Source organism: Alosa sapidissima, chromosome 13 (assembly GCF_018492685.1).
Source record: "Alosa sapidissima isolate fAloSap1 chromosome 13, fAloSap1.pri, whole genome shotgun sequence".
Taxonomy (NCBI): domain Eukaryota; kingdom Metazoa; phylum Chordata; class Actinopteri; order Clupeiformes; family Clupeidae; genus Alosa; species Alosa sapidissima.
Window position 1 is genome coordinate 25528289 of NC_055969.1, and position 17192 is coordinate 25545480.

The window sequence follows — 17192 nt, forward strand, 5'->3', positions numbered from 1 at the left end:
TAACACCACCCCCACACACACTCTACACCTGCCCTAGAGTAGATTTACAAATAATCTGCCCCTACATGTCATCAGCTCTTGAGAAGCTCTTGCTCTCCTCTCCAGCTGGACTGATGATGACCTAAGAGGGGAGATTCACAGCTGATTTTACTGGTTAAGCGCAGAGGACCACTGCTGCCTTGTAGGCTACATCTATCACCTGCCCCGTTCAACTGGCAAATTGCTTGCCATTTGTCTACTAGAATAACCACTCTATGTGTCTGTCACATTGTAGGCCTATGTATTGCTAATTTGAACAAATGTTGAATGTATAATGTAGGCTACAACAACTATTGTGCCACTAGCCCACAATAACGTAAGTTTATCATATCAGGACAATCTAAGAAGTATGCTACTTTTGTACACGATCATTGGATGATGGAAATTATTCCGTTTCTGCGCTCCGTAACAAAGACGTGCCCAAGTCATCAATGCCATGATGTGATGATTGGCGAGAGTCAAGAACTCAGTGAAAAAGAATGCAGCGAAGGGAAAGTTCTTTCTGACAAGGAATGACCCTGGATGAAACCGAGTGTTAATCAGAGACAATCTCAATGAGAACAATCGTCATGCAAACAATCGCATCTCTACCTTACCGTCTAAAACCCTGAAACGAAGATGGCCAAGACATCCTTGATTTCTTCAATCCCGGTCGATGTCCGGTATCAACTGCATATGTCGGATCCATGTTGTAGGCTAGCCGACCTATTCCGCTGTTTCTCCTTGTCGGCAAAACCCTCTCTCTTTTCGCGCGCCGGAGTCCGCGATCTGAGCGTATCCGGTGTTAGGAATTCGAGATCGGCTGCTGATGCTGCAGCCTCATCCGCTTTATGCTCGTTATTCTCTCTCTGCCGCTGCCGGCTCGAGAGATGCTCTGCCCATGCAGCCGCGTCCCCTATCTGAAAATGCCAGTTTGCACAATCTGCCATCAGATAGGACATAATGTAACCCTGTCAACGGGATTTGTGTGTGGACCATTTTAACACGGAGTATTGGAAACGATCATTTGAAGACCCATGAAGATATGATATAGACCTTTACAAATATTGCCTTATAGGCCTACAGGCTAGCATATAGGGGCGCCAGGTGTAACATCAAAATCTACATTCCTATAGCTACAGAACCCATTTTGTGCTACTAATAAATTCATTTATGAAAGAAACCATGCACTGTTACAGCCCAAGTGTGCCTGAATATGTGTTGTGACTGTCTAGAGCCTGCCTGCTCCTTGATTGGCAGCTGTTAACTGTGCACACTAGTTCCTGGTTATGCTAATTAGGAAACTTGTGTGCTTAAAATGTCTGATGGATCCTCAGGATGACGAGTGAGCCACATGACAGCTTACTGTAGCTGTGCTGGTGTGGGATAGGACATAATGTGAGGCATAATGTGAGGCTACGTTTGTGATTGTGATGTGTTTATTTGTGTGTGTGTGTGTGTGTGTGTTGTATGGTCCGTAGACCTGCATTAAAGGCTATGTAGTGTGTGCCGGGGCTGTCAATCTAAATCCCTGTTGGGAGGGTGGCTACCGGAAATTGTTTGCTGGAAATTGCTACTGGAAGTGGTCAGTAATAGGCTACTGGACTATGTGCCTTTGTGTGCTGCCGTCGGCAGAACTCCCTGTTTGAGGAGAGTGTTTCCTCTGCGTTACTCGTAGGATACTCTGCGTTTCTTTTAAACCTTCATTTTGATTTTACAATAACGTATTTAAGTTCCTTGTTTTGTCATTGATTTTCTATTAAGTTTGAATTATTGGGTTATACCTCTGCAGATGAAATGCCATATGTTCCACCTCCAACAACTAAATGGGAGGGGAGGGGGGGTCCTTTTGGATATTACTTTGAGCTGTGGACTCAAAGAACCAAAATGTGGACACATTCACATGTGCATGTTTGTGAGTGGGTGAGTAAAACAACAGCTAGCACACACACTCTCTTTTGTGCTCTCTCATACTCTCTCTCTCTCACACACACACACACGTTCGACCTTTCGCTTCTCGGCCTTTTGGCTAAGATCAAGTGTAGTATCTGTTCTTATCAGTTTAATATCTGATACGTCCTCTACCCGAGGACCATATATTAATCTGATTTTTGGAACAGGGAGACGGAAGAGGGGCTTGCTCCGTCCGCTCCACGCATCGACCCGGTATTGCAGTGACTCCGGGAACGGTGCACATCCCTAAATTCTTTGAGCAGCCGTGGCCTACTGGTTAGCGCTTCGGCCTTGTAACCGGAGGGTTGCCAGTTCGAACCCCGACTGGTAGGCCACGGCTGAAGTGCCCTTGAGCAAGGCACCTAAACCCTCACTGCTCCCCGAGCGCCGCTGTTGATGCAGGCAGCTCACTGCGCCGGGATTAGTGTGTGCTTCACCTCACTGTGTGTTCACTGTGTGCAGTGTGTTTCACTAATTTACCGATTGGGATAAATGCAGAGACCAAATTTCACGGGATCAAAAGAGTATATATACTTATACTTATAGACACAGTGGCGCCACTGGAGGGGTGGGGGGTTAGGATGATTCTAAGGGCCGAGCAATGACAGGGGGTCCCCAGAGAGCCCCCCCCCCCAATAATACTATACATTATCGGGGGTCAGAATTATTGTCTATCATAGGGCCCAAATGATCCCACACACACACACACACGCACACACACACACACACACACACACACATTGGTTGTGCCTCACTTGCTCACTTGCTCCCAAAAGCAGACAAGCTGGAGTCAAGCACACACACATGCAAGCAAACACACACACACACATATAAACACACACACACAAACACACCTGAATGGGTCAGCGGAGGTGATGTTGATCAGTGGGGGTGGCTGGATGGCGAGGCTGGTGGGTCGGGCGGCAGCGGGCTCCGCTGCGTCTCGCCCCCAGTCAGTCTGCTCGGCCTGCCTGAAGGCCAGGGGGGGTAGCTGGAGGGTTCGGCTGGAGCTCCTCCGCACTGCCGTCGTCGTCGGATCACCGCCTCCCCCACCAGGGGCCACCGAGGCCTCACCGGCCGCCGCTGCCTCCTCTCCCGACTCCCGACGGCCCGGCTTACTCCCAGGGCTGGACCCCGGGGCAGTTTTACACACCAGCGTTGAACCGGTATCTGTGATCCGCTCACACACCTGGCAAAATACACAAGCAGCACAGTTAGGTATCTGTGATCTGCTCACACACCTGGCAAAATACACAAGCAGCACAGTCAGGTATCTGTGATCCGCTCACACACCTGGCAAAATACACAAGCAGCACAGTCAGCGACTAGTAATCACCTTATTCAGCCCCGCCCATTTTTTTACATTTCTTGTCTTCCACTTTGTCTTTAAACTTCCGGTCGGCTAGGTACGTCTAGTTAGCTTCATTGGGATAACACGGCAGAAGAGAATGGAGAGGTCAGATTGCAATATTGTACTTCGCCACCCAAGGTTATTCACCTCTACGGAGTGGGTAGACGATATGCGGCAGTGGCCGCTGCATCGTATGAAGATACAATTAAAGACGGACTGGCCATTCTCAGCACAGTATGCCAATACATAATTGTCATGTTATATTCTTATAAGTGCTTTCTTTATATTTTTTAATCAAAAGCCCAATGCATTATCTGATTATTTATTGATTATTTACTGTCTAAAATGCTAAAACCAAAACACTTACGGAAGTTCGGAGACAATGTGGGCAAAGCTAGCGCCCCCCATGTTTGAGCGCGGAATAAGGTGAATTAAGAACAGCAGCGATAAACATCAATCCCGATGTCTGTTTCTTTACAGGAGCAGGTGCTATTTCTTGGTCTTTTTTGAATGTTTTAAACTTAAAAAGCTTCACATAGCTACTCCAGCACCAGTACCAAGTCAGTGACTAAACCAACAGAAGCAGCAGCAATTAACAGCAAACACACAAGTACTAACAGCATTAACAGCCACAGTCACAGTAACAACAACAGTTGCAACAGTCTTCAGTTCCATCAACTAGCATTAATCGTCAGCATCATTTTGTGGTCAAGACTACAGAGGCTTTGACCCTGGGTGCTTTGCAGCTGAATGAGTCAGTGAGTGATGAGTTTCGACGTGACAGCACTCTTCGTGGTGCTGTGGCCCCTGTGCATGAGAACTCTTCTCACGCCAAACAATCCCCCCCACCCCCCCACCCCCCAAACTCAACCCAAAGCTGAGGCCAGCATTCTTCTAGCAGCATCAACATCCTCTTTTCCTGGGACCATATGGGTTTAGATTAGATCTGTACTGATAGATTGGTATCGCCACATTCAGGTGTTGTTGTGATTTCAATTCTCTGTTTTTATTTATTTGTTTTGTTGGGTGGGATGGAGGGGGGGGGGGGGGTCTTTTAAGCCTTTAATTTGACCGGACAGTAGAGAGAGTGACAGGAAGGGAGTGGGAGACAGAGTTGGGGTAGGAACAGGAAATGACCGTGGGCATGGGGAGCCGAGCGTGGGACAGACGCAGTAACCAGTTGCACCACAGCGCCCCCATCTTCTTTATGTTGTTAAGCACGGAGTCCTGGAATACTCCCCAAAAGGTTCTATTGAATTTGGCTTGAAATGTAATAAATTGCTCCTTGGGGTCCTCCCGTGTTTTCAGGTGGTTCTTATAATCAGAAAAAAAAAAAAATATGGCACAGACAGAGCAATACACTATTACAGACAGCCAATCAACACAGAGCTCCATGCAGGGGTGCAATTTGATTGGCTGTTAAGCTAAAACATTTACAACCTTTCACCAGAATCACAGACCTTCAAGCCAAGAGAACTGAACCAGATGAAGACTGTATTGAAGGTCACTGCAAAATGGCCTATGATGCAGCGCACTCACAGTCACACTCCCTCACACACACACACACACACTCACACACAAACACACACACTCTCACTCACACGCACACACACACACACATCTCTTTCTCTCTCTTTATCTCACACACACACACACACACACACACACACACACACACACACAAACACACACACACTCTTTCTAATTGGTATTGGTTTCCATCTATTTGTGGGCACTTAGAGTATTGATGATTCCACAAGCTTATTTGTCCTCCTCCTGAGGCCTGTTTTATGTTCCAACGACACAAATGGGTTTGGACAGATTCAGAACTAAGGGCCAAACGGAAGGTGGGAAGGACGCTATGAAGGTGGTGGTGTGTGTGTGTGTGTGTGTGCGTGTGTGTGCGTGTGCGTGTGTGTGCGTGTGTGCGTGCGTGGTGGGGTGTTGAGAGGGAGGGTGACAGAGAGTGAAGCAGCGTCACTGCACTTAGCATTAGCGTGGCACTAACAATTCACTAATGCTTTTTGCTAATCACTAATAAATCAAATAAATAATACATCAATGTGTCATTAGCCAATGTACACACACACACACGTGCACACGTACATACACACACACACACATACGTGCACACAGACACACACCAGTCAGACACTGACAATCCGTCGGATACACACACACACAAACACCTAGACAGTGACACTCCTAATAAACTACAGCAGAGTGTCACTGTGTCGGTTAGATCAGGGCTTCTCTGGGACCCCTTACAGGGAGGATTATGTTTCAAGGACCCCTCATAATAACAGCATTATGATATGGAGAAATGAACACAATATGCATGTTTTACTGGTCCAAATAACTCCCATCTATAGCCTATGCATCTTTAATAAGACAGCAGAATTTAATTATTTATCATTTATACTTTTATATTTATGTTACAGACCCCATGTGGTCCCAGGAACCCTTTTTGAGAACCAGTGAGTTAGATTAGAGTAGATTACTGACACAAGGATTAGGATGTCAGTTTGGATAGATAGGTCACTGAAGGTAACTGTCAGTACTGTGTCAGCTGGAGTGCACAGTAGAGTACTGACACAGTCAGTGCAGGCTGGGGTAAAGGACTGGCACACACACACACACACAGTCAGTGCAGGCTGGGGTAAAGGACTGGCACACACACACACACACACACAGTCAGTGCAGGCTGGGGTAAAGGACTGGCACACACACACACACACACACACACACACACACACACACACACATACAGTAGTCAGTGCAGGCTGGGGTAAAGGACTGGCAGTCACTGTCAGAGGATCAGATGGAGTACGGTAGAACACTGACACTAAACTGAAGCACATACATACACCACTCTTCAAACAGATGTTCTCTCACACACACACACACACACACACACACACACACACACACACACACACACTACTATGAAACCTCTCCTCTCCTCCTCATCATCAGTAGTAGAACATGTCACAGCTTGCCTCTGTTCTCTTCAGCTTGTTAAAGGTAGACGGAACAGCACTCAGAGATTCAAGGTGGAAGATGGGATTTTATTCATTCTCCAAATAAGGCCAACATAAGGCAATGATATAGTCAGTAAAGGCCAACAAAGCAAAGAAATAAAATACTTCTCAATAAAGAAAGAAAAACAAAAGACTTGATAGTCAAAACAATACAATGTACAAAAATATTTGAAAAAATGACATAAGCGCAATGGACTACACAGCTAGTGACTTGTGCTACACACATGAGACGAGCTCTCAAGACTTACGTCAAATCGCAGATCTCTCCCCCAAGCACCTACAGGCATGGGGTTTAAATAGGGCCTGATTGCACTCCTGTAATTGGATCAAACCTATGCATCATAGCAGCACAGGGGTGTTTCAGGATACCCACAGAATTAAGCTAATACATACAATTACTGTAATAAGTCTACGCATCTAGACAGATAGATAGATAGATAGATAGATACTTTATTGATCCCTAGGGGAAATTCAAGGACAAGACAACAAGACAACATCTACTGAAGATTTAGCATATCTGCTGAACTTTGGCATAACCAATAATATTAACAGCCTAAATAATCATTAGAAACACAGGGTGGGTCAATTTCCGGTTGACCCAGAAGTCATAGCACTATGTTTCTCATAGTAGACAGTGCCTCGTTGCCGTGGCGATGGCTACTCGCCCTGTCACACAGCTCCTCAGTCAAACTGGTCAGGTGGGAATGTAGTGCAGGGGAGCATTTTCATCCTGCATGTCACACACACACGCACACACAGACACAGACACAGACACACACACACACACAGTCAGTGCAGGCTGGGGTAAAGGACTGCCAGTTACTGTCAGAGGATCAGATGGAGTACGGTAGAACACTGACACTAAACTGAAGCACATACATACACCACTCTTCACACACACACACACACACACACACACACACACACACACACACACACACACACACACACAGATACACACACACACACACGCACACGCACACGCACACGCACATGCACACGCACACACGCACACACACGCACACCATACACACACACACGCACACACACCATACACAAACGCGCAAACACACACACACACACACACGCACACCATACACACACACACACACACACACACACACACACACACACACACAGCGTTTTCATCCTGCACGTCAGCCTTGTCCAGCAGCAGCCCACATCGAAGCAGAGGCCGCTGAGGAGCTATCAGTCACCGAGCCTCTATATTTTACTCTGACTCACCTCTATTAGTCACACGAACAATTCAGCATGCTAACACACACACACACACACACACACACACACTTTCTCCTGGGGGGCAACTGTATGAAGTCAGGAGATGAGGTTTATTAAAGATAAATTAATCACTCACAAAGCACCAATATGTAATAGTGTGTGTGTGTGTGTGTGTGTGTGTGTGTGTGTGTGTGTGTGTGTTAGCACGCTGAATTGTTTGTGTGTGCATTTGTCAGACCCTGATGAGTGTTTTGATTGTCTGTGTTGGGGTATGGTATGCATTTTTGTGTCTAAGTGTGTATTTGTGGCATCATGGTCAGTGTGTAGGGTTGTGTGTGTGTGGGGGGGGGGAGTGTGTGTGTATGTGTGACTGTATGTCTCTGTGTGTGTGTGTCTGTGTGTGTGTGCGCGTGTGTGTGTGTGTGTGTGTGTGAGAGAGAGAGGGAGAGAGATTGTGTGTGTATGTGTGACTGTATGTCTCTGTATGTGTGTGTGTGTGAGAGAGAGGGAGAGAGAGTGTGTGTTTGTATGTGTGATTGTGTGTCTTTCTGACAGACCCGAGTGAGTTAGCAGTCCAAAGGCCAGGGCATTAAGATGCACTGCTCGTATGCACCATTTAACCTTTCTGCTAAAAGCTCCTCTGTGTGTGTGTGTGTGTGTGAGAGAGAGAGAGAGAGAAAGAGAGAGAGAGCTCACTGAACAGAATACTAAACGGGGGGGGGGGGGGTGTAGTACCAGTCCCATGGCTCCTCTCTACTTCACACAACACAAAGGTTGCCAGGAGCAGACCAGCCCACAGGATCTGGGCTCTGTAAAATATCTGAATTATTAATGGTGCTTTACTAGCGTGAATTATGTTGAATTGCATTGGACGGAATTTATTTGAACTGCACATTATAGCTACAGAGTTAGCAACATCACAAGATAGCTACAGTATAGATGTTAAATAATGTCAATGAACCACAATTCTATAGGGCTTCTCTCATTGATCAACTATGTCAACACCAAAGGCAATTACTGTAATGTCCACGGCAGCTGATTTATCAATTTTCAATCTGATTTATCAATCTTGTGATCAAGTGATAACTACCACTCATCCAATGGATCCAATGGATGCACCGCATCTTTCAAGGTGAAAGGTCATTGCCAGAACGACTGCCAAAGGTAGAGATTTGAGTTTGCGTAAACATGGAATCGAATCAAAAGCTTGGAGGAACATTCTGAAAACACTGAAATTGTAGGTCTACAACTAGGGTCATTGGATATCCTCAGGTTTTTAACGTGTTAGTCAAATTAAATATTCTTTAATTGATAGCCAATCATTTCGTCATGCAACTCAGTGCCCTGGTTTAAGAACCACTGCTACAGCAGAGGACATATAGAGCAAAGTAGGTAGCCTACAAAGCACAGCCTGCAGCCCACAGGCCACAGCAGTTATAGACCACAGCCTATAGCCTATAGGGGATAGCAGTTATAGACCACAGCCTATAGCCTAGGCCACAGCAGTTATAGACGACAGCTGATTACCTATAGGGGATAGCAGTTATAGACCACAGCTCATAGCCTGTAGGGGATAGCAGTTGTAGACCACATCCTATAGCCTATAGGGATAGCAGTTATAGACAACAGCCGATAGCCTATAGGGGACAGCAGTTATAGACCACAGCTGATAGCCTATAGGGATAGCAGTTATAGACAACAGCCGATAGCCTATAAGGGATAGCAGTTATAGACCACAGCTGATAGCCTATAGGGGATAGCAGTTATAGACCACATCCTATAGCCTATAGGGATAGCAGTTATCGACAACAGCCGATAGCCTATAAGGGATAGCAGACCACAGCTGATAGCCTATAGGGGATAGCAGTTATAGACCACATCCTATAGCCTATAGGGATAGCAGTTATAGACAACAGCTGATAGCCTATAGGGGATAGCAGTTATAGACCACATCCTATAGCCTATAGGACACAGTTGCTGAACTATACTGTCTTGTGCCAATAGCCTATAGGACACAATTACTGAACTATACTGTCTTGTGCCGATAGCCTACAGAACACAGATGTCATCTATGCCTATAGCCAACAGGACACAGTTGTTGAGCTACTGTCTTGCAGGGGCGGAGTGGCAATCGGGACGGTCGGGAGTTTTCCTGGTGGGCCGGCCGAGGTGCGGGCCAGCCCATAGAGCTTTTAACGCGGCCGTGAGTCGTACAGTACATGAGAAACACATATAGGAGAATTTTCCGCGAAATTTTTCCGCGAAGTCCGAGACTTACACTTCAGAGATTTAAGAAGTCCAACCAATATGTATAGCCTACCACTCACTCACTTTCTAGGCCTATATGTCATTCATGGTTACCCTGCAGACTCATCTCTCCCATGTTGATTTTTGTGAAGGCTAGCCTTCATTTTTTATCTTAATTCAGGCATTACAGAACTTTCATGGTCGCAGGCCTAGGCTAGAATGGAGCAAAGTCTCCTGGGAATGGGGAATGAGTTTCTGGTTTATCCAATGAACCGATTGCAGGTCAAGTCTATTTACAGAAATGTAGAGGGATAAATGAGCGGCCCCTCGTCTAATGGCATGACCCTACAAGCGATCAAGTTCGAGGAAAACTCTTACTGTCTATGGGAAAACTACAGGATTTTTGACAGTCGGCGGATTTGCGTGGTTGCTTGCTGTTTTACACATGGATGGAAGGCAGAGAGAAAGGTTTGCGGAGCTAAAGCATTGACGTTATTGCTAGGCAGAAACTAGGCAGAATTGCCGTCAGAATTTTCCCGGTGGATTTTAGTGTCCCACTCCCACTTGTCATCTATGCCTATAGCCTACAGAACACAGTTGTTGAGCTACTGTCTTGTCATCTATAGAAACAGAGTAGTGATCAGTGCTACAGTAGGGTTGCTGGTACTTTCTTCAATTAAAAAAAAGGGGGAAGTAGCATGGGTTGTTGTTGCAAATTCTGACCAGCAGATGGCGTAGGGCAGAGGGCAGAGCCACTTACATTCTCTCTCTGGACCAGAGCAGCTCTCTCTTTCCTCTCCATCCTCCCCTTCACGTGCCAGGCCAACAACACTCCTGCAATGACAACAACATGGGTTACTAGGACAACAGCATGGGTTACTAGGACAACAACATGGGTTACTAGGACAACAGCATGGGTTACTAGGACAACATCATGGGTTAGGTCTGAGGAGCGTGTGTATGAGAGAGAGTGAGAATGTTGGTACATTTTTTAACCAACTACGTATGTTCTTGTTAGAGAGAGCGTTAAAGAGTGAGTGTAGGACTTTTTTTTAACAAACTATGCTCTTGTTATGTTTGCTCTGGTTTTAACACAATACAATAATATTGCCCACTACTGCTTTACTACTGCTTTACTACTGTTTTACTACTGTTTTACTAATGTCCACAGCCTAATGTTTTTACTACTGTTTTCCTGCTACACTGTTTTTCATGCTATATTAGCACACATGATCAATGGCTTCTGCTACAATACTGAATGGCTGTAACCCTATTACCTCAACCTGTTCTTGCACTGACATATATTTTTACAGGTTTTTATATTACCTTGTCTACATTATACTTTACTCTCCGATTTGTCCATATTATTTATGCTGGTCTCTAGACCTTATTATTGCACTGTTGCACTGTTGGACTAATGTTGGACTACTTTTTGCACCTTCACAATGACACTCACTCTCTTGAGCACCTCACCATGCACACAGAACTACAGGCCCTGTCACTACAAGCGTCTCCCTCAAGCACACTGGATTTTTTACATTTATTTATATAGTATATTTAGTATTTAGTTTTGTTAGTTTTTCTTATCTCCTACTGTCTCTATTGTACAGTGGAGTTTGGTTATATGTTTATACTTATACTTATATTTACCATTTCTGCTGTAAGTGCATGTTGTGTGTGATGTCTGTATGCTACTGAGACCCCCCTGAATTTCCCCTCGGGGATCAATAAAGTATCTATCTATCTATCTATCTATCTATCTATCTATCTATCTATCTATCTAATATTTATGAAGCATGTATGAATGAAGAAACGCTAAAAGCAGGACAGCGACAGTGGTGAGCAATCAGTCGCTACACTCGTGTCAGCTCACATGCAGTGCTGTCTAGTCCAGTGGTTCCCAACCTGGGGTCCGCGGACCCCACTAGGGGGCGCCAGAGAGTGCAGTGGGTCCGCACAATGTTGCCTGGGCTGAGGTTGTAAGGTTACCAAAATTATATTTGCGCACATTTAATAATCAAAATTCTGTATAATGCAAATGAAAACATATTTTTGTTCCACATTTAAATTCATGTAGCTATTTATTACCTCTGACCTCTGAACTTATAAGTTTGTAATAATCACTTTATTCTTTTTGTGTGTGTATGCAGGTAGGAGTTCAGGTAGGGGGCCCTTAGGTAGGTTAGCTTAGACACAGGCAAGGGGGCCTTCAAGGAAAAAAGGTTGGGAAACACTGGTCTAGTCAGTCAAGTAGAACAGCCATACTCATGTCAGCATAGATGCTGTGCTGTCTAGTCAGTCAAGTAGAACAGCCATACTCATGTCAGCATAGATGCTGTGCTGTCTAGTCAGTCAAGTAGAACAGCCATACTCATGTCAGCATAGATGCTGTGCTGTCTAGTCAGTCAAGTAGAACAGCCATACTCATGTCAGCATAGATGCTGTGCTGTCTAGTCAGTCAAGTAGAACAGCCATACTCATGTCAGCATAGATGCTGTGCTGTCTAGTCAGTCAAGTAGAACAGCCATACTCATGTCAGCATAGATGCTGTGCTGTCTAGTCAGTCAAGTAGAACCGCTGCAGGGGTAGAACAGCCGTAGCAGCGATTCAGGCAGAGACGTGGTGGAAAGCCGTGTACGCGACTAGCCACAGAGAGGGGTTGAAAAGAAAATGGGTCAAAAGTACAGTAAAAGAGGTCATGAAATCACCTCTCATGGGTAATGAGAGGAGATATGCTTTGCAGAGTGGAACATACGTTTTCCTTTTCAAATGTGCATCATTGCACCTAAAATCAAATTGAATCCAAATGAGTCCACTGAGGCAGGTTTATTGGTGAATGTGCAATGTGCAGTCTACAGTGAGTTGCATGTTTCATGTGAGTGCTGGCTACCGTTAGTGTTCTATTTCCTTATCAAGGTTAACCAAATTTGAGAGATTGATAACACGCTCTCAAGTCAGCGGGATGTTATTACTTTTGGTGAATTTATCAGTGGCTGATATGAAACATTAGTCAGCATGATTACCAACAGATTCAGTCACATCACAGGCAACAGCATTCTATTGCTGTCCATTACACACATTGTTACTGCTGCAATTCTACAGACATCCAGCAGGGGAAGTAAATATTCATGAGAACACTAGAAGAAGAGAAGGTTGCAGGGGGTTAGATGGGGTGGGATAAGGGGACTGGATATTGCTGCAATACTGCGAACATCCAACAGGTGCAAGGAGTTTTTAAGGCCTGTGTTCTGAGACATGTTTTCCTGATGTCTCCTTTCTGCCACTCTCCTCTTCTCTCCTCTCCTCTCCTCTCATTCCATCTCAGAATGTCTCCAAATTCCTTTTGTTTTGTCTGCTGTAACACTCTTCTCTTCCCCTCATGTCCCTTTATGCTGCTCTCCTGGTGTTGTCTCTTTCTTGTGAATTCCCCTCATTGTCCCTCTCTTCTATCTTATATTCTCTCCTCTCCTTTAGTCTCTGCTCCTCTCCTATCCTCTCTTCTCCTCTCCTCCTATATCCTCTCTTCTCCTCTGCTCTCTTTTCTTCTCTTCTCTCCTTCCCTCTCCTCTTCTATCCTCTATTCTCTCCCCTCTCCTCTTTCCTCTTCATGTCAAATGAACGATGGCACGGTTGACGGCTGACAGGTCTGTTCTGTATCATTACTTCAGCGCTACTAAGTGTGCACCCTCAGCATGAGTGTGATGACAAGCCGAATCAAATCCAATAGGAAAAACAAATCCTCGTTACTTATTACTAGTAACACAATGCTACATCACTTATTTGCAAACTTCTCTGTGAATTAAACCTTTGAATCTTATTCCCACTCTCTTGGTCTTTCTGGGAGAATTGGCATTTACTCCCTTGGCGTCCATGTACTGGGTAGCCCACAGCATAATTGTTCAACAGGGTGCAGGGTTCAATAAAAGTCCATTGGTCTGCCCTGCATATTGGGAAATGCTGCTACAGGGGCGTCAAGTGCCTCCAAAAGTAATGGAAAAAGGTCACAATACACGGAAAGTTGCATTGCGCAATCCCAGACGTTCCGGGGCAGACAGCGGGATTGCCAGAGACGCCATTCTCTCGTGTGAGTCAGCCAGCGCACCACTGGCTTTGCTGTGTGTGTTTGCAAGGCAGGTCTCTCAGCTGTGTGGCAGTCAGCACGTAGGATCTGTACCGCCTGTTTAACTGTCCTGCCTGACTGTGGTGTGTCTGCAGTCGATAGTTACAAACAGTTGTTTGTTTAATCCAATGGAAAAACCTGCTTATCAATCTCCCCTGCTGTCTGTGTGTGTGTGTGTGTGTGTGTGTATGTACTGATGCCCTACCACCGTGAGCTGCAGAGGGACATAGACAGTGTGTGTGTGTGTGTGTGTTGCAGAGGGAGATGGACAGTGTGTGTGTGTGTGCATGTGTGTGTGTGTGCATGTGTTGCAGAGGGAGATGGACAGTGTGTGCGTAATCAAACAGTGGAAAGAGCTCTTCAGACTCCACATAAAACTCAATAGTTGAGTGTCATGATGACCGTGACCATCGATCTGCCAGGAAGTCACTGAGAGACCAGCACTACATGCTCATCACACACACATGCACACACGCACACACACACATGCACACACACACACACACACACACTGAGAGACCAGCACTATATGCTCATCACACATACACACACACACACACACTCACACACACACACACACACACACACACTGAGAGACAAGCAATATATGTTCATCACACACACATACACACACACACACACAAACACACACACACACACACACACGCACATGGCTATTAAAACAAACAAGCACACATTTCACACACAGAGTTGAAATTTCCACCATTACAACCATGGTTCATCATTTGATATTTCACAAAAGTGGAGTGAGTAATGCAGTGGCAAATCAGCCTGAGCAACACTTCTTAGTGGTTCTTACTAACAAGCCACTGCATGGAGGTAGCAGGACGTAACAGGCTGTAATCAATGGCATATTGGGACACACAATGCAATACTGTACACTTCTTTCACTCATAACTTAGTTCCTCATTCTCAACCAATGTGACGTATGACTTCTCCATCCCCCACTCAAACTAACACTTTGAGACTAAATTATGAGTTATTCTAAATTATTAAAATTGCGGATGTGGCATCACTGCGAAAGAAATGGTCGGCCAGTGAAATAGGTGAGCGCTGTGACTTCCCATTGATCTGGATAAAAGTGTCTAGTCATTAAACGGGTCATTTTAATGCTTATTAATGTTTTAATGTTTATTAATGTTATTGTAATTTGCTTTGGACAAAAGCATCTGTTAAATACCATGACCAAAAACATACTTTACTCACTGCACCTTACATTAGAGCATCTACATGGGCTACCACATTACATCATTAATGACGCTGTTGATGGTATCAATGGCGTAAGTTGCTGGTGGTTTGCAACAGTATTGAATCAGGTCAGAAGTTCAGCCACAATGTAGTCATCTTAGAAAATCCCCCGGAAGGCTATTTAAGGCCAACAAGATCTGACTCCTATCTAAATGAACAGGAAGACATCCACAACTTAACATAAAGTGAACATAAACTTGACATAAAAGTGAATTAAGCATGAATTTATGCATGATAACATATGAAAACTATGATATAGCATGATATAGCCCAATATTGTGTAGGCTATTAACTAAATCACATCTTGCAGACACATTAAATTTGTCTGGTCAACGTCAAAATACACTTATAAATGTCATAAGGCACTTCAAATGCTGTACATTGCACAAGTTTTAACGCCCAGCAAGCAACAGAAGTCCATTTTGTGAAGGAGAAGCCAATGAGCCTAAATCCTCTCACCAACAAGGAAAAAAAAGAAAAAAAAACTCTTTTTTTTCTCTGTTGGCTATCATCCAATCATGAATAAGCCGCAAGCGAATTTTATTGGCTAATTTGGCTACCAGCGGGATTCCTTGATAGTTTACGATTAGATTAGCCCCTGAGCCAGTTCACTTGCATTTGTCCCCTCAGCATGTCATATCAATTATAGCACAAATGCATACAACTAAAGAATAGTGCATTTTATAGCCTGTTGCAAAACAAATGATAGGTTATTGTTGTAATTAATTTGAAAACTTTCAGGCGTTAAAATGACTGCAGAACCCAGCGATTTCGGTTCAGTGTCTTTCAGAGGTTGTTTTACACTAGTCAATACGGTGTATGGTTATGCAGTACGAAGTATGTAATACGAATATGGTTATGCAGATATCACATACATCCGGATGTAAGGAATCCATTGTTTCCAACCTCTACAAACTATAGCTTGTTGGTAAGGGGTTTGAATAAGGCTCTATATATATCCTGTAGGCCTATAGGCGAGGGAGAATACTCGCACATGCATAACTCAGATGTCAATATTCCAATGCTTCTGGAAAAGGAATTACAACTAACATTGGACCAGCAATGCTATGTGTATGTAATTAGTAGCTTAGTGAGAAGTTAGGCCTTCATCTTTGATTTATGGATTTGCACTTGGATTGGACTCACGTTTTATTAATTCGAGGGCTTAATTAAAGGAAAACGTGCTCACAAATTATCACGACCAGAAAAAATATCACTTAAAGTGAGCTCTCCCGGGCTCCATAAGCAGTGGTGGAATGTAACGAAGTACAAATACTTCGTTACTGTACTTAAGTAAATTTTCCACATATTTGTACTTTACTTAAGTAAAATTTATAGTGCATACTTTTGACTTTTACTTCGTTACATTTTACAGCAATTATCTGTACTTTTACTCCGCTACATTTCAGACCCATGGCTACACTGTACATGCAACTGTGTTCTGTGCCTTTCTCTGTCTGTTATCTGCAGCGTTAGGGCCTCCTCTCCAATGAGATTGCTATCCGCGGATCAGCGAAGTTACAGGCTATGCCCATGCTTCTGTCACACGTCTGATCATTTGCGGCAAAAATTAATGGTAGACTGTTAATGAACCGGTGGCCGGAAAAAACGTAACATTTTCCAGATTAGGAAATATTCCTTAATTGTGTGTGATTAAATAAAGAAGCATAGCCTACAATTGGGGGGTAGTAACGTGAACGCTCATTCAATGTCTATGCGTCTGCGCAAGTGAAACTGAACTTAATCATAAAGACACCTTTCTCAGCAACTTTTCTGTTCAATCAGCATAATTGGCATTACGATCCACCCGACGTTTCCCTTGTCTACCCCGTTAAATTTCAGGCTCTCGTGTTTTGCTGAATGATATTACTCAGCAGATCACTCTAGTAGATAACCAGAATTACAGTCTCTAGAATTGTAGGTCAGAATGTAAACTGGGCCACAGATGGTAAGC

General features: G+C 44.4%; 1 protein-coding gene and 1 non-coding gene across 5 annotated transcripts in view; one reads left to right on the forward strand and one right to left on the reverse strand.

The window, feature by feature from the left end:
• The window catches only part of LOC121680330 (cAMP-specific 3',5'-cyclic phosphodiesterase 4D-like), a 59525-nt gene that overhangs the window by 41242 nt on the left and 1091 nt on the right, over positions 1–17192 (reverse strand). For 2 of the 4 annotated variants that reach the window (XM_042059650.1, XM_042059651.1), the window contains exons 2-3: positions 10610–10683; positions 2826–3160 (exon numbers count right to left, since the gene is read on the reverse strand). In XM_042059650.1, coding sequence (XP_041915584.1) covers positions 2826–3160; positions 10610–10651 — 377 coding nt within the window. In that variant the 5' untranslated portion in view covers positions 10652–10683. Of the gene's footprint in view, positions 1–635; positions 939–2825; positions 3161–10609; positions 10684–17192 lie in introns of those variants that run through there. The other 2 variants (XM_042059656.1, XM_042059652.1) reach the window with 1 other exon arrangement.
• Positions 2028–2218, forward strand: LOC121681069. The gene has a single exon (XR_006021947.1). It is a non-coding gene; the product is annotated as a U2 spliceosomal RNA (small nuclear RNA).